At 59.9% G+C, this 23,438-nt stretch overlaps 2 protein-coding genes across 2 annotated transcripts in view; both read right to left on the bottom strand.

Moving 5' to 3' along the window:
* PAQR4 (progestin and adipoQ receptor family member 4) overlaps positions 1–4,221 on the bottom strand; it is a 15,484-nt gene extending 11,263 nt beyond the window's left edge. The window contains 1 exon segment of the mRNA XM_075064682.1: positions 4,100–4,221. Coding sequence (XP_074920783.1) covers positions 4,100–4,221 — 122 coding nt within the window.
* Positions 4,222–6,480: 2,259 nt separating this feature from the next.
* Positions 6,481–15,665, bottom strand: KREMEN2 (kringle containing transmembrane protein 2). The gene is given in 13 exon segments (XM_075064761.1): positions 6,481–7,464; positions 7,704–7,776; positions 8,042–8,078; positions 8,080–8,119; positions 8,121–8,170; positions 8,706–8,817; positions 8,819–8,894; positions 8,897–8,926; positions 8,929–9,042; positions 9,840–9,993; positions 10,114–10,238; positions 10,349–10,615; positions 14,916–15,665. Coding segments are annotated over 13 exon segments (1,425 nt in total). The 5' UTR covers positions 14,980–15,665; the 3' UTR covers positions 6,481–7,181.
* Between the last annotated feature and the right edge of the window lie 7,773 nt (positions 15,666–23,438).

Raw genomic sequence — 23,438 nt, 5'->3', positions numbered from 1 at the left:
GCCCAGAGCTCCCTCCCCCACAGAGCTGGGGAGAGAACCACAGGATCTTGGCCCCCCTGCTCTAACCACTAGATCCACTCCCCTCCCAGAAGCCAGGGAAGAGACCCAGGAGCCGGAGACGGAAGACTCTTTGAGCCTGGTGTCTGCTAGGAGCATCGCAGAGAACACACACAGCTTGTTCATCCATGGGTGATGCGCATGGGCTCTGTCCTGCCAGAGCACCTGTAGGGCACCCAGGTCAAGCACTTAGGCAGGGAGCTAAGTGGGGGAGGCAGGCACTGGCCCCTGACGTCAGGGGCCACCGGTCAGCCCTGAGCCCTTAACGAGATAATCATTAGCAGGACAGGGAGCCTAAAAGCGAGGGAGGATCTGCCAGGGGTGCGGTGCTGCAGAGTGCCTCACCCCAGAGGAGCTGCAATCTCAGCACGGGTCCCATATGAACAGCCGTGTCTAAGTGTCAGGCAAGGGGTCCTGGTGTAAATCAGCCCCCGCTGCACACCCAGAGGAGGCCGCATATAGCACCAGGGAAGGGAGGCAGTTCCGCTCAGCGGAAACATGTCCCCCACTGGCTCCCGCTCTCAAATCATCAGGGACAAGAGATCGGCTCAGTTTACATGATTCCTTCCTGCATGTCTCCCCACAATTCCTTCTGTCCTCCACTCCCAACAGGGCTCTGCCAGGCAGGATCCACCTTCCCCACCAACATCCCTGCGCAGGGCCCAAGCCCAAATCTCAGCCCCCACTGTTCCCCCCTCCCCCAAATTATCAGCCCCTTCCATATACGCCCAGCCCTCACTTTCCTCTGATCCCCCGTCTCCCGACATTACCAGCAACCTATATCCCTGTGCCCCAAAATCCTCTGGTCTCTGCCAACACAATTCCAAGCCCCTCTCTTCGATATCCTTCTCTCCAAAACACAACTCCCCTGACCCCACCCGCCCCAAACAGGCTCAATCCATCCTCCTCCCAGCTTCTGTGTCAAGGGGCAGTTCCCCTGCCCCTCACATGGCAGAGAAGCATCGATCCTGACACTGCCAGGCAGAGAACAATGGCAGGACTGGGCAGAGAACTGGCTCCTGGCCTTGACCATCCACTCCTTCAGTGTAGGGATCCCCGAACCGAAGATGCAGCCACTTCTGGGGCAGGCAACTTGTAAAACCACACACACCACACACAGCGTATGGGACAGGAAGTGAAGGAGAAGCCTGTGTCCAATTTAATCTGTTGAGAACGCAAGATGGAGCTGGGGTTTGGCCTGGACACCAGGGTTCACGCAGTGACTCTGCAGGAGAGGGCTTGAGGGCTATGAACAGGCAGGGATCTAAGCAGGGAGACAACCAGCAATGACACAAGCCCAGATGCTCACTCGGGAATGGGACCCCCATATCCTCCATCTCCTGGGGGCAGAATGGATGATCTATGTCAGTTCAGACACACAGTCCTAGCCCCCACATCTAACCACTAGACCCCACTCCAGTCCCAGAACTGGGGATAGAACCCAGGGTATGATCTGACCTCTAAACCATCCGGCTGCCTCTGCCTCTTCAGGTGAATCTGCCCCCAAGCTGAGCTGAGCTGATCCCAGCTATCCCAGGAGATGTCTCAAAGGCACCAGGAAGGAGGGGTGGGGGGAGCCGCGGGGATGCTAGAGGAGTCAGAGAAGGTCACAGCTGGACAAGGATTCACTGTCACTCCTGCCCAGCCAACGGTCCCAGCCCCATAGGCTCTAGCCCAAGGCCTGAAGCCAGGGGTGAGCTCACCAGGATTCAGAACAGAAGGGACCTGCTGGGGAGAGAACCCAGGAGTCTGGCTCCCGGCGCCCCCTGCCTAACCCACGACTTCCCTCTCCTCCTCCCCTTGCAAAGTTGGAACCCAGGAGTCGCAGGAAGCTATTAACCGTAGCTGATCTGGGCGTCCCCAACGCATTCCTCTGCCACCAGCCATTAGGTGGGTTGCGGGGTCAGGATTTAACTGCCCAAACCTGTCTCCTAGTACACCAGGGATGCCCCACCCACATCCCATTCCCCAGGGTTCCATTCCTGGCTCTGGAAGGGGAGTGGGTCTGGTGGGCAGAGCGGGGGGCGGGGGGCTGGATAGGAGCCAGGCCTCCTGGATCCCAATGGCATCTTGGGTGATTTTGTGCTCAGCTCAGCAGATCGAGGGGGAACTGACGTCAGCTGGACTCCCAGGGGAGCCAGGTGTCACATTCCTGCGCAGGCTGGGTGGGGACCCAGAAGCAGCTCTGCTCCTGAACTGTGGACCCACTGGCATGGTTGCAAGTCAAGGGCCCTGCCCGCCCCCCACTTCCATCCCGGAGCTGGCATAGAACCCAGGAATCCGGCTCCCAGCCCCAGCATAGCCAATCTCCAGTTCTCTCTCTGCTGGTGCGGGAAACCCCATGCTCTCTCAGATCCGCAGGGGTATGGAGCCCGATGGGGGATTGGCTGCCTGCTAGGGAGCCCAGGAGAGGGAACCGATCAGTGCAGGGGCCTGGTGCATCAGCAGGAATTGGGGCAGGGTCCAGGGGGTCTCAGTGCACAGGCAGGGAATTGGGGTAGGGAGTCTCGGTGCTGTGGTTGTAGGAGCTGGGTGATTGGGGTTGAGTCCATGGGGCTCAGGGGCTGGTGTATATAGGACCGGGCATGCTCAATGGGGTCAGGGAGTGAGTATGGAGTCAGTGCACCAGGGATCGAGGGGCGGACGCGCAGCGGCGGCAGCGCATGGGGAGATCAGGCCAAGGGGATCAGGGTGCCGGCCGGGGACGGGGCAGAGGGAATAGGTGGCAGGGCTGGGGAGAGATCGGTGCATTGGGGCACTCCCGGGATTGAGGTGCCCAGGGCCAGGGAATTAGGGTACATGGGGCACTGCCCAGGGGGGTCAGGCCGAGGGGTATCAGGACATGTGGGCACTGCCGGGGTCAGGGGGTGGATCGGGGTGCCTGGGGGGGATCGGGGCCCGTGCCAGGGGGATCAGGACGCATTGGAGCACTGCTGGGGGAATCCAGCCGGGGGGGGATTGGGCCCAAGGTGGGGAATAAGGGGCAGGATCGGGGTGCCGTGAGGAATCGGGGACCAGGGGGATCAAGGCGCATGGAGCACTGTCGGGGGGGTTGGGCAGGGGGGATCGCCATTGGGCACTGCCCGGGGATCGGGGGGGGGATCGGTGCGGGTGATCAGAGGCCCAGGGGAGATCGGGGATCACGGTGCCCTGAGACGATCAGAGTCCGGGGGGTGATCGGGGGGATCACAGTGCCCCGGGGGTGATGGGGTACACGGGGGATCGGCACTGCCCGGGGGGCCCGGGCGGATCACGGAAGTCCAGGGGGGATCACAGTGCCCGGGGGGATCGGGGGTACATGGGGGGGTCGGGCCGTGCTCACCGTGCGTGTAGAATGTTTGCCCAGCTCGTTGTGCAGGTAGAAAGAGGCTCCGCAGGCAGCCCGAGCCCGAGCTCGCCGGCGGTAGCCCGTCAGCACGAAGCGGTTGAACTGCAGGTGGCGGGGGGAGCGGCCCAGTCCAGCAGCCGGGGCCCCCCAGGTAGGCCATGGCCCGGGGCCCCCCCCCGTCAGCTCCGCCGATCCCGGCCGCCGCCTCCCTCCGCTCGCACGCCTGGCCGGCCAGCCAGCCAGCGGCAGCCGCGCCCGCCCCGCCCCGCCCCGCCCGCTGTGAGCTCACTCCGCCCCGCCCCCTGCCCTATTAGCAATGCATGCCGCGGCCCCGCCCCCTCGCTGGCATCTGGGCTTCCCCGCCTTCCCCGGAGCAGGGACGTGAGGGTACCTTGATTTGCATGAGGCGAGCCTAGCCCTCATTTGCATGGTGTTGCACCGTCCCTCATTTGCATATATGTTGCATTGATTTCCGCTCCCCTTGCCACCCCAGTTCAGTGGCAGGGAAAGTGACCGCGCGTGGGCTGCAAGGACTCCAGGGACTTTCCTCATTTACATATTTTGCGCACGCCCCCTTATTTCCATAAAACAGGCCCCGCCTTCCTGAGTAACAGGGAAGTGGCCGCGCGCGCAGTCCGTCAAGGGCCCGAGTTCACTTATTTGCGTAACATATGCAGGCCGCGCCCACATCCTCCGCCACACAGCCTTTCCGGCCAAATGGCGTCCTTCCTCATTAGCATAAAGGCTGCCGGCCGCTGCCTATTGGACAAGAGCGGCGCCCGGTTTCGCTTGATCTTGCCAGCCAGGTTGTAGCGGCGGGATCGCCGGAATTCCATTATTTGCATAATATAGGCGGGTTACGCCCACTAAGTTCCGCAGGGACGCAACGGAATTCCCCTGTATTAGCATAATACATGCCCCGCCCCCTCAGTGGATGCCGGCCCCAAAAACCAATAGTTCGATTATTTGCATAATCTATACAGGCCACGCCTACAGCTTCAACCGAACGTCCTTTATTAGCTTCATTTGCTGCCTATTGGGTGGCTCAGGAGTTCGCTTATTTGCATAATACGTATAGGCCACGCCTCAAGAGACAGCCCGGAACCTTGCCGCAAATAGGCTCGCCTAATTAGCCTCCTCAGCGATCTCTGCCGCCTGCCGCCCCCGGGAGAAAACCTGCTGCCCGGGGACTTGGTGGCCTTTGCGTTTCAGCACCGGGCCCCGCCCCTTATTAGCATACCGTATGCAAATATACCGACAGCCTGTCCTGAGAGCTTCGGAAAGCCCCTGACAGGGTCCCTCCCCAGAGGCTCTTAAGCACAGGAGCCACCCCGGGGCCAGAGGGAAGGTGCCCTCGGGGGCGGGGAACAGAGGTTAGGAATATATGGCCCGTTTTCAGGGTGGGGAGCGGTAGGTAGCGGGGTTCCCCAGGGGTCTGTAGTGGGCCCAGCCCCATTCAACATATTCATAAATGAGCTGGGAAAAGGGGTCAACAGTGCGGAGGGGGGATTTTGCAGCTGTTAGAAAACTGCTGCCGATAGTTAAGTCCCAGGCCGACTGGAAAGAGCTACAAAGGGATCTCATTAAACCGGATGCCCAGGGAACACAAGGGCAGATGCAATTCAGCTTGATCAACGCAAAGAAATGCACATTAGCAAGCATGATCCCAGCTATGCATCTGAAACGATGGGTCTAGATGAGCTGTTCACACTCAGGAAAGATCTCGGAGTCACTGTGGATAGTTCTCTGAAAACATCCTCTCAAGGTGCAGTGGCCGTCAAAAAAGCCAACAGCGTGTTGGGAATCATTCAGAAAGGGATAGAGAGTAAGACAGAAAATGTCATATTGCCTCTGTATAAATCCATGGTGCGCCCACATCTTGAGTACTGTGTGCAGATGTGGCCGCCCCATCCCCAAAAAGATACATTGGAATTGGAAGACGTTCAGGAAAGGGCAACAAAAATGACTGGGGTCTGGAACGGCTTCCGTACGAGGGGAGATTAATAAGACTGGGAGTTTTCAGCTTGGAAAAGAGGCGACTAAGAGGAGATATGATTGAGATCTGTAAAATCGTGACTGGTGTGGAGAAAGCAGATAAGGAAGCGTTGTTTACTGCTTCTCATAACGCAAGAGCTAGGGGGCCACCCCATGAAATTAACAGGCAGCAGGTTTAAAACAAACCAAAGGGAGCATTTCTTCACACAGCGCACAGTGAACCTGGGGAATTCCTTGCCAGGGGATGTTGTGAAGGCCAAGACCATAACAAGGTTAAAAAAAATAGATAAATTCATGGAGGTCAGGTCCCTCAATGGCTATTAGCAAGGATGGGCAGGGATGGTGTCCCCAGCCTCTGTTTGCCAGAAGCTGGGAACGGGTGACAGGGGATGGATCACTGGATGATTCCCTGGTCTGTTCATTCCCTCTGGGGCAGCTGGCACTGGCTGCGGTTGGCAGACAGGATACTGGGCTCCATGGACCTTTGGGCTGACCCACTACGGCCGTTCTTATGTTTTTATCTAACAGCTGGTTCAACAGCATAATAAATGCATCTCCCAGTGGAAGAGCAGATTATCCAACCACCTACCTCTGGTCACCTTATTAGCATAAAATGTTTATGCAAAGCAGTTTATTAGCATAAGGCCTCCTGGACCCCACTCAGCCCACACTGAATTGTGCCCAACCTAAATCTCCCTCAATGTGCCATCAGGGTCAGGAGTTCTTGCTCCTAGCCCCCCACCGTAGCCCAACCAACCAACCCCACTCCCCTCCTAGAGCCAGGAGAGAACCCAGGCATCCTGGCTCCCAGCCCCTGGCCCACCCAACCCCATTAGGGTGACCAGACAGCAAATGTGAAAAATCAGGATGGGGGTGGGGAGGTAATAGGAGCCTATATAAGAAAAAGACCCAAAAATCAGGACTGTCCCTATAAAATTGGGATATCTGGTCACCCTAGACCCCACTCTCCTGCTAGAGCCAGGAGAGAACCCAGGCATCCTGGCTTCCAGCCCCCTCCCCGCGATGCTAATGAAGAGACATTCCCATATGTAAAATAATTTAATCTGGATCATTCTCATATCATCTTTCTTCCTGTTCAGGGCATGTTGCTGTGAGTCCCTCGGGGGGTATTCGTGCACCCCACATGGGACACAGCACCCCCTGCAGAGGAGTTATGCCCCATCCACAGATCCCTCTTCCCTACTCCCCACGTGTCCATCTGTGCCCCATGGCATGGAGCTGCACTTCTCCAGCTGTTGGAGGGCAAGGCCCTGTGTCCCATCCCACGCCCCCCTGAGCCAGCCAGTCCCCTGCCCTAGGGCTGGGTTGGAGCCGCTTCTTCCAGTGGGTCAAACCACCATCATCGTCAAGGGGTGGCTGTAGCGTTAGGCCCTGGGGGGGCACAAACCCCATTTTGGGGTACATCTGAGGGGCCTGGGGCAGCGCATTATACAAGGCCACCCATCCCAACTCAGATGCCGTCTCCGGTGGTTTGGCAAAGCTGCAGCAGTTGTTTCAGACACCCCATTTTGGTGGGCAGGGTCCATTCATAGGGCAGTGAAGCTCCAGGGCAGCATGAGACGCTGGGGAATGTGAGCCCCATTTCTGGGGTCTCTCTGTGGGGCTCAGAGACAGTGGGAGGGGCATGAACCCCCAGTTCTGGGGTCTGCATGGGGCAGCAGACACTGGGGGCATGAATGCATATTTCCGGGGTCCCCCCAGCTCTCCTCCAAAGCAGTCATTCTGGGGTTGCCCCTGGCCCTGGAGGGGAGTTCTGCGGGGGTCTGCCCACCCCCCCAGCTCAGCTGGGGGACAGGAGGGACTTGAGGGAGGACTGGCTGGTGGGCGCCAGGTTCTCGTAGCTGTGACACAGGCAGGTGCAGTCGGACGCAGCTTCGTCGTCAGAGCCAGGGAGCGGAGGGGGGTGCCGGGAGCTGTGGCCGGTGCAGATGAGCACCCCTGTGTGCCGATAAGCCACAGCCCAGGCCTCCCCTCCCAGGCACTGGCATCGGCACCGGGGGCCCGCGGCAGAGGAGAAGGAGCCGGGCAGCCCCCCGCTCTTCTTCTGCACAAACAGGCAGGTCCTGCGGAGAGACAGGGTGCTGCAGTACTGGCGGCAGCCACAAGAGAGCAGTGCATCAAGCACCAGCCCCCACTCTCCTCCCAGAGCTAGGGAGAGAACCCAGGAGTCCGGGCTCCCAGCCCCCCCCCCGCTATCTACCACTAGACGCCCACTCCCCTCCCAGCATGGGGACACGAACCCAGGAGTCCTGGCTCCCAGCCCCCACTGCTCTAACCCACCATGCCCATCCCAGGATCTCACCTCTTCCGCAGGTGGTATGAGATGATGAGGAGCATGAGGAGGAAGGCCCCTGAAGCTGTGTACATCATCCAACCTGGCAGTGAAGGAACAGGTAGAGATTATGTAGGACCTACAAAATGGCTGACAAAGCACAATATTTGTGAGTACGGGCAGCTGAATGCTAGCTGGTGGGGGAGACCCTGACAGAGTATGTAAGCGCAGCAGGGCCGGAATTAGGGTCAGTGGAAGGGAGAGGCCCCATGTCCATTCCCATGTCCCAAGACCCAGCCAGTCTCCAGCCCTGGGCAGGATCAGAGCAGACCCCCTGGAGGGGAGAGGCCCCGTGTCCCATTCCCCACCTCCTGCCCCGATGGCTACGTCGTCGGCGCTGTGGGTCCCAGCTGGAGTTGAATTGGTCCGTGAAGGTTGGATGCAAAGGTCACTGGGCAACATCTGGAGTCCCCCTCCGAGGTCTCCAACATGGGACCCTCACCCCTGGACGAGAGAGTCAGCCGTGACACCTAGCGCCACCTCGGGGGCCACAGTCCCTGTGAGGGGAGATCACGTCCTATGGAGCCCCCTGCCCCCACCCCGCCGCACTGTGCCCCTAGCGCCACACTGAGGCAACCGGGGCAGCCTGACGGCCAGGGGAGAGCGCCCCTGGGGAGCCCCCCCCTGGCGCTCTGCGGGGGGATTAGACGGAGCAGATTCCCTGGAGGGAATTTTCCCAGCTCCCACCGCATACCTGCTGCCAAGGAGTGACATCCCCACCAGCCCCCTTCCATGCAGGTGTTCAAGCGACCTAATTACAGACCCGGCTCCAGCCCCTAGGGCATCATTAGCAGCACCTGGGCTGAGGATCCGAGTTCAAAGGCAAGACCCCCGCCACACCCTGAGCCTGAGGTGGGTACAGCTTACGAACCCTCTGTGGGCGTTACCCAGCTGCCCCACCCCAGAGGGGCCACGTCTCAGTGCAGGAGAGGGGTCCCAGTAGGAACAGCCCTGCCCCCCAGATTCAGCTGCATCGCTCACCCGGTAGGCCATGGCGAACCCCTGAGCATGCAGGAGCTGGTCGGAGCGGAAGCTGAGGACAAGGACATCGGTGGAGAGGAGGAGGGCGGGGCAGGGCGGTGATGCCATCAAACTGCGCCAGGAGGCGGTGGCTGTGCCCATCCCGCAGCTCCAGCCAGTCGTTGGGGTCCCGGATCTCGAGATCTGGAAGCGGAGCTCCACGGCGCTGGAGCCGGGGGCCGCAGGACCCAGGAACAATTGCTGTCGGGCCGTAGTCGTCCGGGAAATCCGGGGAGTAGATGACCGCCAGAGGGTGCACTGAAGTTCCCCTGGCAGGCCCCCACAGACACTGGAGGTGGGGAGAGCAGGGGTGAGCCATGGAGGGGAGGCCAACTGGGCTGAGGTGCAGAAAGGGTTAATGATCTGGGAAGATGGTGATCTGCAAGCCAGCGACCCCCTAGCACCGGATTGGGGCATTGGGGCCAGCCCTGGCCGCCAGGGGAGAGCGCCCCCTGCTGAGCCCCGTTCCCTGCAGCACAGCGCCCCCTAGCACCGGATTGGGGCATTGGGGCCAGCCCTGGCCGCCAGGGGAGAGCGCCCCCTGCTGAGCCCCGTTCCCTGCAGCACAGCGCCCCCTAGCACCGGATTGGGGCATTGGGGCCAGCCCTGGCCGCCAGGGGAGAGCGCCCCCTGCTGAGCCCCGTTCCCTGCAGCACAGCGCCCCCTAGCACCGGATTGGGGCATTGGGGCCAGCCCTGGCCGCCAGGGGAGAGCGCCCCCTGCTGAGCCCTGCTCCCTGCAGCACAGCACCCCCTGGTGCCAACCTGGGGCATCGGGGCCAGCCCTGACTGCCAGGGAAGAGCGCCCGCTGCTGAGCCCTGGCCCGTTCCCTGCAGCACAGCGCCCCCTAGCGCCACATTGGGGCGTCGGGGCCAGCCCTGACCCCAGGGGAGAGCGCCCCCTGCTGAGCCCTGCCCCGTTCCCTGCAGCACAGCGCCCCCTAGAGCTGCATTGAGGCACTGGGGCCAGCCCAGGTTGCCAGGGGAGAGCACCCCCTGCTGAGCCCTGACCCGCTCCCTGCAGCGCAGCCCCATAGCTGTCTTCCCTAGATTCCCCCTTTCTCCCTCCTCCCCAGACCCCGCTCACCGTCATAGACCCCGATGCGGCCGTCCCCCCCGCACAGTTCGCTGGCCTTGCCGAAGCAGACCTGGTCGCACTCCACGGCCCCCACGGGCTGGGCCCACCGCAGGTCCCCCTCGCTGCCGCAGAAGCAGGCGCATCCAGCCTCCACGCCAGCGAACTGCAGGGAACGAAGGGTTAAATCCACCTACCCAGCCACCGCCCCTCTAGGGCACTCCGGCTACCACCCAGCCCCAGGGCAGGGGACTGGCAGGCTCGGGGAGGGTCAAGGGGGGGTTACCTTGTACCCTCGCTTCCGGCAGTATCGGATGCAGACTTGGATGGTCAGTTTGCTGGAGGTGCCGCTGCTGCCACTCAGTGCCGGGGGGTTGCCTGAGTCCAGGAAGCAGCCGAGGTACCCGGGCACTGAGGGAGGAGAGACGGGGTTAGAGTGTAACGAGCCCCCCTCACCCTGCAGCCTGGCACCCTGCCATTCCCTCCCCGCCGCGGCAGGGCCCGGCCCCCCCGGCGCTCACTGTGGCAGCTGGGGATGTCACAGTATTTCCAGTAGATCCCCTCCTCGGTCTCAAGGACGTAGCACCAGGGCTGGACATCCCCATCCGGGTTCCGGCAGGCGTTGTGACTGCCCAGGCCCCACTCCCCATTGGGGTACTTGGCTGTGTTGTAGGCATGTTTCTGGGTCTGGTTCCAGTAGAGGCAGGGCTGGCCCCGGCCGTCGGGGGACGTGTGGTTCTGGGCCCCCCGGTAATCGGCACCGTTCACCGTGAAGCACTCGGAGGGCGCTGGGGGAGGAAAAAGAGAAGGGTAGCGAACCCTGGAGTCCTGACTCCCAGCCCCCTCACTCTAGCCAACCAGACCCCAGAGAGAACCCAGGAGTCCTGGCTCCTAGCCCCTGTTCTAGCCCACCAGCCCCCACTCCACTCTCAGAGCTTGGGAGAGAACCCAGGAGTCCTGGCTCCCAGCCCTCCCACTCTAACCACACGCATCCCAGAGCTGGGGAGAGAACCCAGGAATCCTGCCTCCCAGTCCCTGTCCTAGCCCACCAGCCCCCACAGCTTGGGAGAACCCAGGAGTCCTGCCATTTGGAAGCCAACCGAGCTATTTTGGTTTACACCAGCAAAGGATTGCAGGACTCCTGGGTTCTTTAACTGGAAGCGTTCTGGCTTGTTGCTCCACACTGGGATGTTGGAGTAGGTGAGTCAATGTAGTGGGGAAGATGCTGGATGAATATTTTGGTCGTGGAGCCTCGAGGAACAAAGGACCAAGCACTGTCTCCTACCCCAGACAACTCCAGCTGGAGGAGAAAGTCAGGGGTCGAGCGATGGAGTCAACCAGCCGTGTCTCCTTCCCAACCCCAGGATGAATGGATGGCCATTCTTGGAACAAGCTTTGAGGAACCGCTGACAATTGCAAGACTGTCCTACACCCACAAGGGACCCAGCAAAGGAGGGGGGGCCACGGGAGAAGATCCCATTGGGTGAGAGCACCGGAGAAGATGAATGGCACAGGGAAAGATGAAGCATCTGAGAAGACACCAATGACAAGCAGGTGCCATGCGACCCTTGGGCAGTAGGGAGTGGAAGCAGGGAGGTGACTTTACAGCAGTGGTGAGGCCGGCACCAGAACATTGCGCCCTCTTCCGGGGTGCACATTTTATAGAGAAGGTTGGAAGACTGGAAAGGGAGCAGGGACAAGCCAGGAAAATGATCCAACGGCTGGAGAAAATGCCTGACAGCAAGAGACTTAACAAGCTCAGTCTGTTGAGCATCTTGAAGAGATCAAGAAGTGACTTGAGCATGATGGACAAAGCACTGTAACGGGGAGAAAATCCAGACTATTAAAAAGCTTTTCAGATGGAGTGGAGGAAGGCAGAGAAAGAACCAATGGCTGGATGTTGAAGCCAGACAAATTCAGACTAGAAATGAACCACCCGATTTTTAACTGCGCAGGTGATTATCCATTGGGACAAACTCTCCAGGGAAATGGTGGATTCTCCATTGCTTGGTGGCTTCACGTCAAGACTGGAGGTCTTCCTGGTGGAAGATACTTTAGTCAACACACACGTTATTCGGTTCAATACAGGGGGTCACTGGGCAAACGTCTACTGCCTGGGTTATCTGGGAGGTCAGATGAGATGAAGAATGGAGAATGGGGAAGATGGAAGAATGGAGCAGGGGATGAAGATGCTGAGATGCTGGAGGGATGAAAGATGTTAGAAGTTGGAGGGAAGGACGGACCATCGGTGAAGAGATTCATCTCATAGACTCAGAGGACACCTCAAAGGTCTGGGGAGTGGAGGGAAAGGCAAGCTGGAGACATGCTCCCGTCTCCGGACGGCGCTTCTGGAAAACCCAGCCCAGGTCCTGGCATCAGCGCTGGAGCCCTTCAAAGGCTCGAAAAGTTGCGGGGGGCTTTCCTGGGGAGGTTATAATTAATGACTGGGTGTGACGACGCTGCCCAGCAGAGAGCCAGGGCTCAGAGCTCCAGCTTGCCCCAAGATGAATCAGAAGACGCCTCTAGCTGCGGGGCAGTGGAGGAGTTAGGCGTGACGGGACCGGATTACAGAGCGGTTTGTCAGGGAGGCTCCAGCCCCGGGTGAGATAGGCCCCGATGGGGTGGCTCCATCTCTGCTGGGAGAACAGACAGTCTGGATGATCCTGTCCTGATAGCGAACAGGTAGATCAGCATATGAACAGCAGGTGATTACAAGGTAATGGTTAGAGCAGGGGGGTTGGAAGTCAGGACTCCTGGGTTCTCTGCCCATCTCTGTCAAGCGAGTGGGGTCTAGTCGGTTAGAGTGTCAGGGGAGCCAGGACTCCTGGGTTCCATCTCTGGCTCTGGGAGAGGGGTGAGGTCTAGTGGCCAGAGCAGGGCAGGTGTCTGCCTGTTCCAGATTCCTGACAGCAGAACTGTGGCAGGGCAGGGAGGGATCTGGGCCCATTTCATGGCCTGCCACATCTGGAAGGGCTGCGACAGCTGCTGCTGGAACAGCTGGAGTGCCTCCCTTCCGAGAGATGCTGGTATGGGAGGGCGTGGGGGCGGGCAGCCCTGCCACACACCACGTCAACAGCACAGGAAACAGGATGTGGGGGCCATGACAGCCCTAAGAGCACAGGATAAAGAAGACCCCACTCCCTTCCCAGAGCCCAGAGAGAACCCAGGAGTCCTGGCTCCCAGCCCCCCCTGCTCTAACCACTAGACCCCACTCCCCTCCCAGAGCCAGGAAGAGAACCCAGGAGTCCTGGCTCCCAGTCCCCCCTGCTCTAACCACTAGACCCCACTCCCCTCCCAGAGCCAGGAGAGAACCCAGAAGTCCTGGCTCCCAGTCTCTCCACTCACTCTACCCACTAGACCCCCCTGCCCTCCCAGAGCTGGGAATTCTGTCCTCAGCTCTGGGAGGGGAGTAGGGTCTAGTGAGTGTGAGCAGGGGGAGATGAGGGTCTGGGAGCCAGGACTCCTGGGTTCTATCAGCAATCTATTCCCCAGCAAAGATGGAGATGCCCCATCGGGGCCCATTTAGCACATTCCTCCTCCCCTCTGGGGCAGGATCATCCCACCCCCGCTCCGTAACCAGACCCCCCCACCCCACACCTCCCTGTTTCAGTGGCTCCACAGCAGACACGGGGCTCTGGGGACCAGCCCCACCTGTTGTCATGCATGAAAATAGCCAGTGTTATGATGGACAGGTGGTTGGGGGAGCGGCGCCATGGGGGGCTCTGATCCCTCACAAGGGGCTTTGTGGGGCAGGCGCAGAGCCTGCCACAGGAGGCGATAGGTTTCCTGGCGCCTGGCAGCTGGTCCATGCAGCTGTCTGCAGCCTTAGCTCCCAGCAGGGAGCAGGGTAGTGGTAAGAAACGGGGTTCACCCTGGGTGGGAGGGAAAAAGAAGAAGGGGGAACCAGGACTCCTGGGTTCCTTCTCTGGCTCTGGGATGGGAGTGTGGTCTAGTGGTTAGAGCAGGGGGCTGGGAGCCAGGACTTCTGGTTTCTTTCCCCTCTGGGCAGGGAGTGGGGTCTAGTGGTTAGAGCAAGGGGCGGTCTGAGAGGCAGGACTCCTGGGTTTTCTCCCCAGCTAATGGTTTAGAGCAGCCAGCTCTGGTCTGTGCCAAGCAGAGATTCCCCAAACTGGGCACAGTTTCTAGACACTGGCATCTCCTGGAGCCTGGCTGCCCTCTCCCCGGGTGCATGGGAGCTGAGTTTCCATTGCCTGGGGCTGCCTGACAAATAGATTTGTGGGGACTCCCCAAACCCTGCCAGGGGCTGGCAGCCCCCCACTCCCTGGGGATCCTGGGCAGGCCACTCACACAGACAGCTGGGGGGGCACCGTTCCCCAGCTCCCTGCAGCACGGCGCCCCCTTCCCAGCCCCACCGCACTGTGTATTACCCCATCCGTCTGCCAAGCCGGAACCCCACCCAGCCCTGCTTAGCCTGTTTCTTGGCCCTCGGCTAAACCCTCTCCAGAGCCTGTATTGTCTGGTCCCGTCGGGTCCCAAGGCAGGGACTGGCTGGCTCAGGGGGCCAAGGCCTGTCCCCTCTGGGGCCTTGGCCGCCATGGGGGGAGGAGGGGAAATTGGCAGCTCTTTGGCTGGTGGGAGGTGGGCAGGCCGGGGATCCTCCTTCCACAACTGACAGCCCTCTGTCCGGCCCTGCCCTCCTCCTCCTCCTCCTCCTGGGGCACCCACGCAGGAGGGGATCTCGGGGGGTTATGGAACCCACCTCCCAATGCCCCCCTCCAGGGTGTAATGCTACGCCCCTGCCTTTCATATACGCCCCCAGGTCAGCCTCTGCATGGGACACTGAAGCACAGAGATCTCCAGGGACAGAACCCAGGAGTCCTGGTTCCCAGCCTCCCCCCCTCTAACCACCAGGCCCCACTCCCCTCCCAGAGCCGGGGAGAGAACCCAAGAGTCCTGCCTCCCAGCTCCCCCTGCTCTCACCCACCAGATCCCACTCCCATCCCAGGGCCAGGGAGAGAACCCAGGAGTCCTGGTTCCCAGCCTCCCCCCTCTAACCACCAGACCCCTCTCCCCTCCCAGAGCTAGGGGGAGAACCCAGGAGTCCTGGGGTCAGAGGCAGGGACTGACCTTCTCCCTGGAGCCCAGCTGAGCTCCGCAGGAACAAAAGAAGGAATCCACGAATCCAGAACATCTCGACTCCAGGCGGCCCCGCCAGAAGGGGGAGCCAGTGCAGGGATCTGCCCCCTTATCCAAAGGAGCCGCCAGGGCGGGTGCAGGGCGGATCCAGCGCTTCTGGGATCCCAGCTGATCCGGTGACCCCTGGGGATCCTCTCCCAGGTCAGTGCAGGGAGGGGGAGGAAGCAGATTCCCAGGGTAGATCCTGTAGCTGGGGCAGGGGTGGGATCTACTTCCCCCGGGGTCCCGTTGTCCTGGGAGATCCAGGATCCCGAGTCCTGGCCAGGCTGCAGTCCCAGTGGATCCTGTGACTGGACGGATCAAGCCCCGGGTGGATTCTGAAGGGAACGTGGGCTGCGGTCCCAGGTGGATCCTTTCATGAGTGGATCCCAGTGGGTCCCTTCCCGGGATCCCGCTCCTGGTGTGCTGGGACCCAGTGGATCCTGGGGTGGGTCCGCTCTGGTTCGGCCCCCGGGGGCTCGGATCCCGTCTTGGGTCCCACGATCCGGTTCTGGTCCCGGCGCTGCGATCCTCCCCGAAGCCGGCTCCGATCCCGACTCCCCTGCCCCACCTGCCCTCCCCCGCCGGGGGGAGGGTGGCGAGTGCCGGGCTAGGGGGCTGGCAGGGTCCGATGCCCCAGACAAGGAGCGCACAGCTCCCCGCTGGGCTCTGCCTGCTCCATTACCCCGTCTCCAGCCCCGCTCCTGGGACACGGAGCCTCCCCGCCCCCCCGGGACGTCCCAGCTCCCCCCTCCACCACCACGGGGAGGGCCCACGCCGCCTCACATCTCCCGCAGTCCTTGAAATCCGAGCCCTGCCTGGGATGCCGGCCAGGCGGCTGGGAGCGGCAGCCATCCGCCCGCCCCCGAGCCCGGGGGAGAACCCAGGCGTCCTGCCCCCCACCAACCCACTAGACCCCACTTCCCTCCGAGCCCAGGGAGAGAACACAGGCATCCTGCCCCCGCCCCCGCTGTAACCCACTAGACCCCACTTCCCTCCGAGCCCAGGGAGAGAACCCAGGCGTCCTACCCCCTCAACCCACTAGATCCAACTTCCCTCCGAGCCCGGGGGGAGAACCCAAGCGTCTTCCCCTCCCCCCCACGCTCTAACCCACTAGACCCCACTTCCCTCCGAGCCCAGAGGGAGAACCCAGGTGTCCCCCCCCAACGCACTAGACCCCACTTCCCTCCGAGCCCAGCGAGAGAACCCAGGCATCCTGCCCCCCCCACTGTAACCCACTAGACCCCACTTCCCTCTGAGCCAGGGAGAGAACCCAGGCGTCCTGGCTCCCAGCCCCCCTGCTCTGACCCACTAGACCCTGGTCAGATCCAGTCTGGGTTACCAGGGGTCTGCAGGTAAGGAAGGAGGGGCACCAGCAGGGCGGGGGCAGAGCTGGGCTAGCAAGGGCTGCAGGTCAGGAGTGAGGGGCACCGGCAGGGCTGGTGGGGGCAGGGCTGGTCTAGCAGGGGCTGCAGGTCGGGAGTGAGGGGCACTGGCAGGGCTTGGGGGGCAGGGTTGGGCTGGCAGGGGACTGCGGGTTGGGAGTGAGGGGCAACGGCAGAGCGGGGGGGGGCAGGGCTGGGCTGGCAGGGGCTGCGGGTTGGGAGTGAGGGGCACTGGTGGGACTGGAGGGGGGGCAGGGCTGGGCTGGCAGGGGCTGCGGGTCGGGAGTGAGGGGCACCGGCAGAGCTGGGGGTGCAGGGCTGGGCTGGCAGGGGCTGCGGGTCGGGAGTGAGGGGCACCGGCAGAGCTGGGCAGTTGGGGGACCGGGGGGGCAGGGGCGTCCCTGTCTGAGCAACTAGCGTTGGGGGTTTCCGTGCAGGGAGAACAGAGTCACTGGGCGTCAGGGCCTGCGGGGACCTGTTCTGGGAACGGAGGCCCCAGAATCCCCTGGGGTGGGCCGGGGGGGCTGCAGGTGGGAGCTAGGAGAGCGATGAAGGGAGATCAGCCATAAATCCCAAGGAGAGGACCCCGGAGTCCTGGCTCCCAGCCCACCCCCACTGCGCTCTAATCACTAGACCCCACTCCCCACAATCTCACACTCATCCCCCCAGGCTCACTGCTGCTGCCCCCCACCGGCCGCGGGCACCCACCGCCTGGCCATCCCACCCCACGCCAGCCACGCCAACCCCTCGAACGTCTCCTATCCGCTGCCAGCCTCGTCTACACCCAAAACGCTCCAGCACCATGTAGACACGACGTGGGCCGGCTGGGCCGCTCAGCGGAGTGAATCTACCTCCCCAAGAGGCTGCGTTGGGGGCCCCGGGAGGATTCTGCCGTCCACTGAGCACTGTTCGTACTGGGGGTCAGGCTGGTAAATCTACATCTCCTGGGGCGGGGGCCAGGAGATTCACACCCCCGAGAGATGGAGCCGACTTAATTCCCAGGCCTCGTATCCCACAGAACAGGCCCCAGGAGGACGTGCGGGAGACGCGCCTTGTCTCACTTCGAATCAAACCAGGACACTCTGCCAGAGAGGTGGTCGCAGCACGGAACGGGCCCCCCAACTCCACTATGGAAATAAACCCCCCTCCGAGCACCCCCTGGCCTTCACCCCACACTGCAACCCAAACCCCCTCTCCCTGAGGCTGGAGGGGACCCCCAGAGCTCACAGTGCAGGAGGGGAGAGAGTGTCTCTCCAGCAGGGGGTGCTCTCCCCTCGCAATCAGTGCTGACTCGGACTCCTGGGTTCTCTCCCCAACTCTGGGAGGGGAGTGGAGTCTAGTGGGTTGGAGCAGGGGGGCTGGGAGCCAGGACTCCTGGGTTGTCACCCAGCTGTGGGAGGGGAGTAGGGGCTGGTGGATTAGAGGGGCGGGGCTGGGAGCCAGGACTCCTGGGTTCTATGCCAGCTCTGGGAGAGGAGTGGGGGCTGGGAGCCAGGACTCCTGGGTTCTATACCAGCTCTGGGAGGGGAGTGGGGGCTGGGAGCCAGGACTCCTGGGTTCTCTCCCCAGCTCTGGTAGGGGAGTGGGGGCTGGTGAGTCAGAGCCGGGGGGCTGGGCATTCGCACAAGGCCTTGAGGAGCCACAAAGCCAGCAGCTGGCCCAAGGCTGGCAGAGACCCCCAGCTGGGACATTTTCCCCTCTGGTTCTGGGAGCTGGAAAGGTGACCCCCCTCCGGGGGCGTTGCACGCCAGGCAGTGCCGTGAGGAGGAGTGAGGGGGGCTGTTTGATCGGGTTGCTGGGGAGATCTAACCGGTTACCCCACGTACACGTAGAGGAACTGCTGAGAAATAACCAGGCTCAAAGATGGGATCTGGCCGTCCTAGTCCCAGAAAGGTGTCAGATACCTCCAGCCAGTGCCCATCCCGTCGGGGTGAACCAGGTGCGCCCCTCGGCTGGGCGCCACTCCCTTGTCTTGTGCTGATGGGCTCCAGGGCCACGTCGGGGCTCCAGAACTGCCCCGTGGCCGTCCAGGCTCTGGAGATCCCGTCCACATGGCATTGAGTGCCCGAGCCTGGGGGCCGCATCGGGGCTCCAGAAATGCCCCATGGTCGTCCAGGCTCTGGAGATCCCGTCCACACGGCAGTTCTGCAGCCCCACAGGCCAAGCACTGGGAGGACCGAGCCCCAGGGTCTCGGCTCGCCGGGGAGGCGGGGGGCCCAGTAAGTTCTCAGCATGCACGGGCCGGGCTTTGTTGGCCTGAAGGATGCAGGGAGCCATCGCCCTGCCCTGGTCTGACTCTGGGTGGAATTTTGCTGGGGGTCACTGGCCTCCGGTGCCTGCCTCTGTGACAAGTGTCATTTACCTCTTACAAATGAGGGTGATAATTCTTCAGGGTACAGGGGGGCCGGACCCAAACCCAATTTCCTTGAGGCTGGTGGGAACCCGGGGCTGAGGTCGCGGGACGGGAGGGGGTGCTCTCCCCTCGCAGTCAGTGCTGACCAGGACTCCTGGGTTCTCTCCCCAGCTCTGGGAGGGGAGTGGGGGCTGGTGGGTCAGAGCAGTAGGGGGTGGGAGCCAGGACTCCTGGGTTCTCTCCCCAGCTCTGGGAGGGGAGTGGGGGCTGGTGGGTCAGAGCAGTAGGGGGTGGGAGCCAGGACTCCTGGGTTCTCTCCCCAGCTCTGGGAGGGCAGTGGGGACTGGGGATTAGAGCAAAGGGGACTGGGAGCCAGGACTCCTGAGTTTTCTTCCCAGCTCTGGGACGGGAGTGGGGGCTGGTAGGTCAGAGCAGTAGGGGCTGGGAGCCAGGACTCCTGGGTTCTCTTTTCAGCTCTGGGAGCAGGAGGGGAGCTGGAATTTGGTGTGGGGGTGGGGCCAGGGGCCCGGCTGCCTCTGGGAAGAGTGCATGGGGGGAGGAGGTTCTGTGGGGGCTTTCGATGATCCCACCCTCACCCCCGCCGGCACCAGGAACCGGTTGGACAACTCCGCCCTGTGGGGCTGGCACCAGAGAGACAGCACGTAATGAGAGAGTGTGAACAGAGTGGGCCTTGGGGCAGGTGGGGCTGGGAGCCAGGACTCCTGGGTTCTTTCTCTGCCTCTGGGAGGGGAGCAGTGTCTAGCGGTTGGGGGGGCCTGGCAGCCAGGACTCCTGGGTTCTTTCCCAGTTCTGAGGGGCTGGAGGGAGGTAGGGGGCTGAGGCTAAAAACTGTGGAACGGGGTGGTGCCTGGGCTCATTCTGGGGTGTCCTGTTCACATTTCCACAACCCTCTAATCTCTCCCATCTTTCCGCTGCAGGGTCCGCCAGGTCCTCCTCCAGGGAGTCAACCGCAATCCCCAGAGGCTGGGAAGGACCTTCCCAAGGTACATGACAAGATGGGTGCCGCACCGGAGACGCTGGCAAACCCTGGGAATGGGATAGGCCGGCCCTGCTGGTGGCGGAGGGCCTGCCCTGGGCAGCCCCACAGCAGGCCCAGCGGAGGAGACGCCCCGATGCTGGGAGGTCCAGTGGCAGAAGGTTCCACAGGCTCAGTCTGAGAGGGGAGACGGGACATTGGCCAGGAGACAGCACCAGGGCCCATCTGGCTCGTGCCTGCCCTTCACCTTGAGGGGAGCTTGACGTGACTCGTGCCAAGGCCTGGAGCAGCCTGTAGGCCGGCCGTGCTGAGCATTATGGGAAGGCGAAGGTGGCCATCTTGGGTGAGGGCAAGGCAGCCATCTTGAGTGACCATGTGCGATGGCTCATGCCAACCCTTGGCGCCAAGGCCTACGGGAGGCTGGAGACGTCAAGGGTAATGAGATGGTAAAGGCGGCCATCTTGGGCACAGGCAAGGCGACCATCTTGGAAGAGCAGTTGATGCCACTCGCGCCAACCTTGAGCACCTAGGCTTATAGCGGCCTGGGGGTCGGAGATGGTAAGGGCTATGAGACGGCAGAGGTGGCCATATTGCGAGCAGACAAGGAAGCCATCTTGGGAGAGAAGTTGACACAATTCACCGCAATCTTCAGCAGTGAGTCCGTCTTCCTCCTGCTGGGAGACTGGGGGTCGGGGTGAGAGGCCACCTCACCCAGGGGATTGTAGGACGGGGCAGACGAGCGGCAGGCACATTCCCATTGGCTTCAGTGGACATTGGCTCCCACCCATAATGCATGCGGTCATAGCGCCATCCGGTGCCTAAAAACAAACCATCCCTTTCTAAATTTTGGAGGGAACAAAACCTACTTTGTTAATTTCCTTCTAAAAATGTTATGTGGAAAGCTTGCTAATTTCTTTTCTTTTTTTTTTTTTGCAGGAAAAAAATTGATTTTTGCCATTCTTTCTATCACAGTGGGGGATGGGAGGATATCCATTTTTTTGTCATTTCTTTCTAAATAAAATTTGGGGGACGAACACCAGTTTTTGTCAATCTTTTCTAATTTTTTGTGGGAAAGGCCAATTTTTGTCATTCTTTATACAAAAAAAAAGAGGGAGAAATATCCTCTTTTGTCTTTTCTTTATAAATGTTGCCGGAAGCAAATCTAATGTGTTCATCTCTCTCTCTCTCTCTCTCTTTTTGTTGTTGTTGTTGCAAACATCCTAGTTTTTGTCATTTTGTTCCAAAATTTTGGGGGTGGACTTCCCTCCCCTTCTTGGCCTTTCTTTCGACCCTTTCATAGCAAACACCGAGTTCTTTGGACCAGCCCTGGCAGAAATTCCCACTTTGTCACGTGTTCTCCCAATGGATAACTGACACCCCAAATGTCTTTCTTTCTTTCTTTCTTTCTTTTTCTTTCTTTGAGTTGTGACTCTCATGGGCTAGAAAACCAAGGGCCATTTATGCTGGTATCCCACCTCCTCCCTGTCCCCCAGGATCAGACCCATGGGCCCATCTAGCCCCATATCTGGTTTCTCACAGTAGCCAGTCCCACTTGCTTCAGAGGAATGTACAAGGGCCCCCCCTAGTGGACAGCTTGGCATAACAGCCAGGAAAAATTGGCTCCTGACCACCCTCAGCCAGTGGTTATTCTGAGCTCTGAAGCATGAGTGTTAAACCCCTGCCAGTCATTTTAATCCTTTCTTGCCTAACTCTGGACAGTTTGATTATTATTAATTTTTTTTGCGTATGATGCCTATTAAACTCTAGTTGTTGGCAATTTCTGTTGCCAATGAGGTCTGCAGGTTTACAATGATGTGTGGGAACCTGAATAATCTGTTGTGTAGAAAATTCTGTGATTTTGGATTTTTTTTCCATTCCAAATTAGTAAAAACAAAAATATATATTTTTTCCTTGAAAAGAAATTTTTTAGAACATTTCATTTTAGGTCAATCAAAAATGTTTCATTTACATAAAATAATTTCATTTCAATTTTGACTATTTAAAATTCAGGGCTGCCATGGGGGGGCAAATGAGGTAATTTGCCCCAGGCCCTAGGGCCTGCAGGGGCCCCCATGAGACTATAGTATTCTATAGTATTGCAACTCTTTTTATGGAAGGGGCCCCCAAAATTGCTTTACCCCGGGAATCCTCTAAGCAGCCCTGTTAAAATTTGCTATTATAATTTAATCACCCAAATGAAATAAGTTTCAAAGGAAAATCAACATGTTTCATATATTACATTTTTATCAGTGAATGCTGGTATGTCAGTTCACCAAACATGCACCAGCTGATGAACAAATATTTCCATCGCTAATAATCGCAACGCACAGCTAGGCAAAATGAGTGAAATGCTCGCTTTGGCCTGATTAGAGTTTTGATTTAAAGATATTTACTTTGCAAACCTTGACCTGTGATGCTGACAGTTTGTTTTGATGGTTTATAAAGCTTTAACGCTTTCAATCAAACACCTGCTGTCGTTAAATAACCATCATTTCATCCTTCCCCTATAAGTCTCTGCAACTGTGAAAATGTAAATAGATAAAAATGGGGGGGAAACATGTAAACCCCATAATTTTGTGCACCTGTGAAAATTTCAATGGGAAGAACTGAAAATAAAACAAACATTGATATTTTCCGACATAAAGAGTAAAAATCGAGTTCCACCAAGCCTGTTTATAAAGATGGTGTCATTAGCCCCATTGTATGGATGGGGAAACTGAGGCCAGGAAAAGGACTTGCCTGAGGTCACATATGGAATCTGTGGCTCAGCAAGGATACAACCCAGGCGTCATGAGACCCAATCCAAGGTCTTTACCCATCAGATCATCATTCTCCTAGCTCAGCGCATTGGTACAGACCTACGGGAGGTAGCAAAGGACAGTGACCTCAGCTGAGCGGAAGGGGGGCTGGGAACCAAAGACTGATGGGTAAATGGAACAGAAAGCCAGGGGCTGGTGGGGTGACAGCCCAGAGCTACAGGCGGGAAGGAGTTTGCCTGGCTCGCCAGCCCTGGTGTGGGAATCCCCGGGAAACAACCAGAGGAGTAGGGCAGGTGGTGGTGGTGGTGGTGGTGGTGTTTGAATCCCGGATTGGTCGGTCTGTCTGCCTGTCAGGACTGTTCCTCCTTCGTCATATTCCGACTTTCCATCTGTCTGTGTTGTGTCCGTCTGTCTAGGTTGTGTGTGTTTGTCTATCTGTCTGTGTTGTGTCCGTTTGTCTAGGTTGTGTGTGTCTGTCCATCTGTGTTGTGTCCGTCTGTCTAGGTTGTGTGTGTCTGTCCATCTGTCTGTGTTGTGTCCGTCTGCCTAGGTTGTGTGTGTTTGTCCATCTGTCTGTGTTGTGTCCGTCTGTCTACGTCAAGGGTGGGAAAACTACGGCCCGTGGGCTGGATCCGACCTGCCAGCTGTTTAAAACCAGCCCTCAAGCTCCCACTGGGGAGCAAGGTCTGGGGCTTGCCCAGTTCCAGCCAGGGAGCGGGGTCTGGGGCCGCTCCACGTGGCTCCGGGAAGCCGCAGCATGGCCCCGCTCCGGCTCCGACGCGCTCCAATGGCCCCCTCTGGCACTGCAATGGAGAAGGGACGTGCCGCTGTGTCCGGGAACCACCTATGGTAAGTGCCACCTGGAGCCTGCACCCCTGAGCCTCTCCCCATGCCCCAACCCCCTGCCCCAGCCCTGATCCCCCTCCTGCCCTCCATCCCCTGCCCGGAGCACCCTCCTGCACCCCAAACTGCTCATCCCCA

Source organism: Chelonoidis abingdonii, chromosome 4, assembly GCF_003597395.2.
Source record: "Chelonoidis abingdonii isolate Lonesome George chromosome 4, CheloAbing_2.0, whole genome shotgun sequence".
NCBI lineage: Eukaryota > Metazoa > Chordata > Testudines > Testudinidae > Chelonoidis > Chelonoidis abingdonii.
The sequence above is the reverse complement of the archived record's forward strand: the minus strand, read 5'-3'. Positions and strand labels throughout refer to the sequence as shown.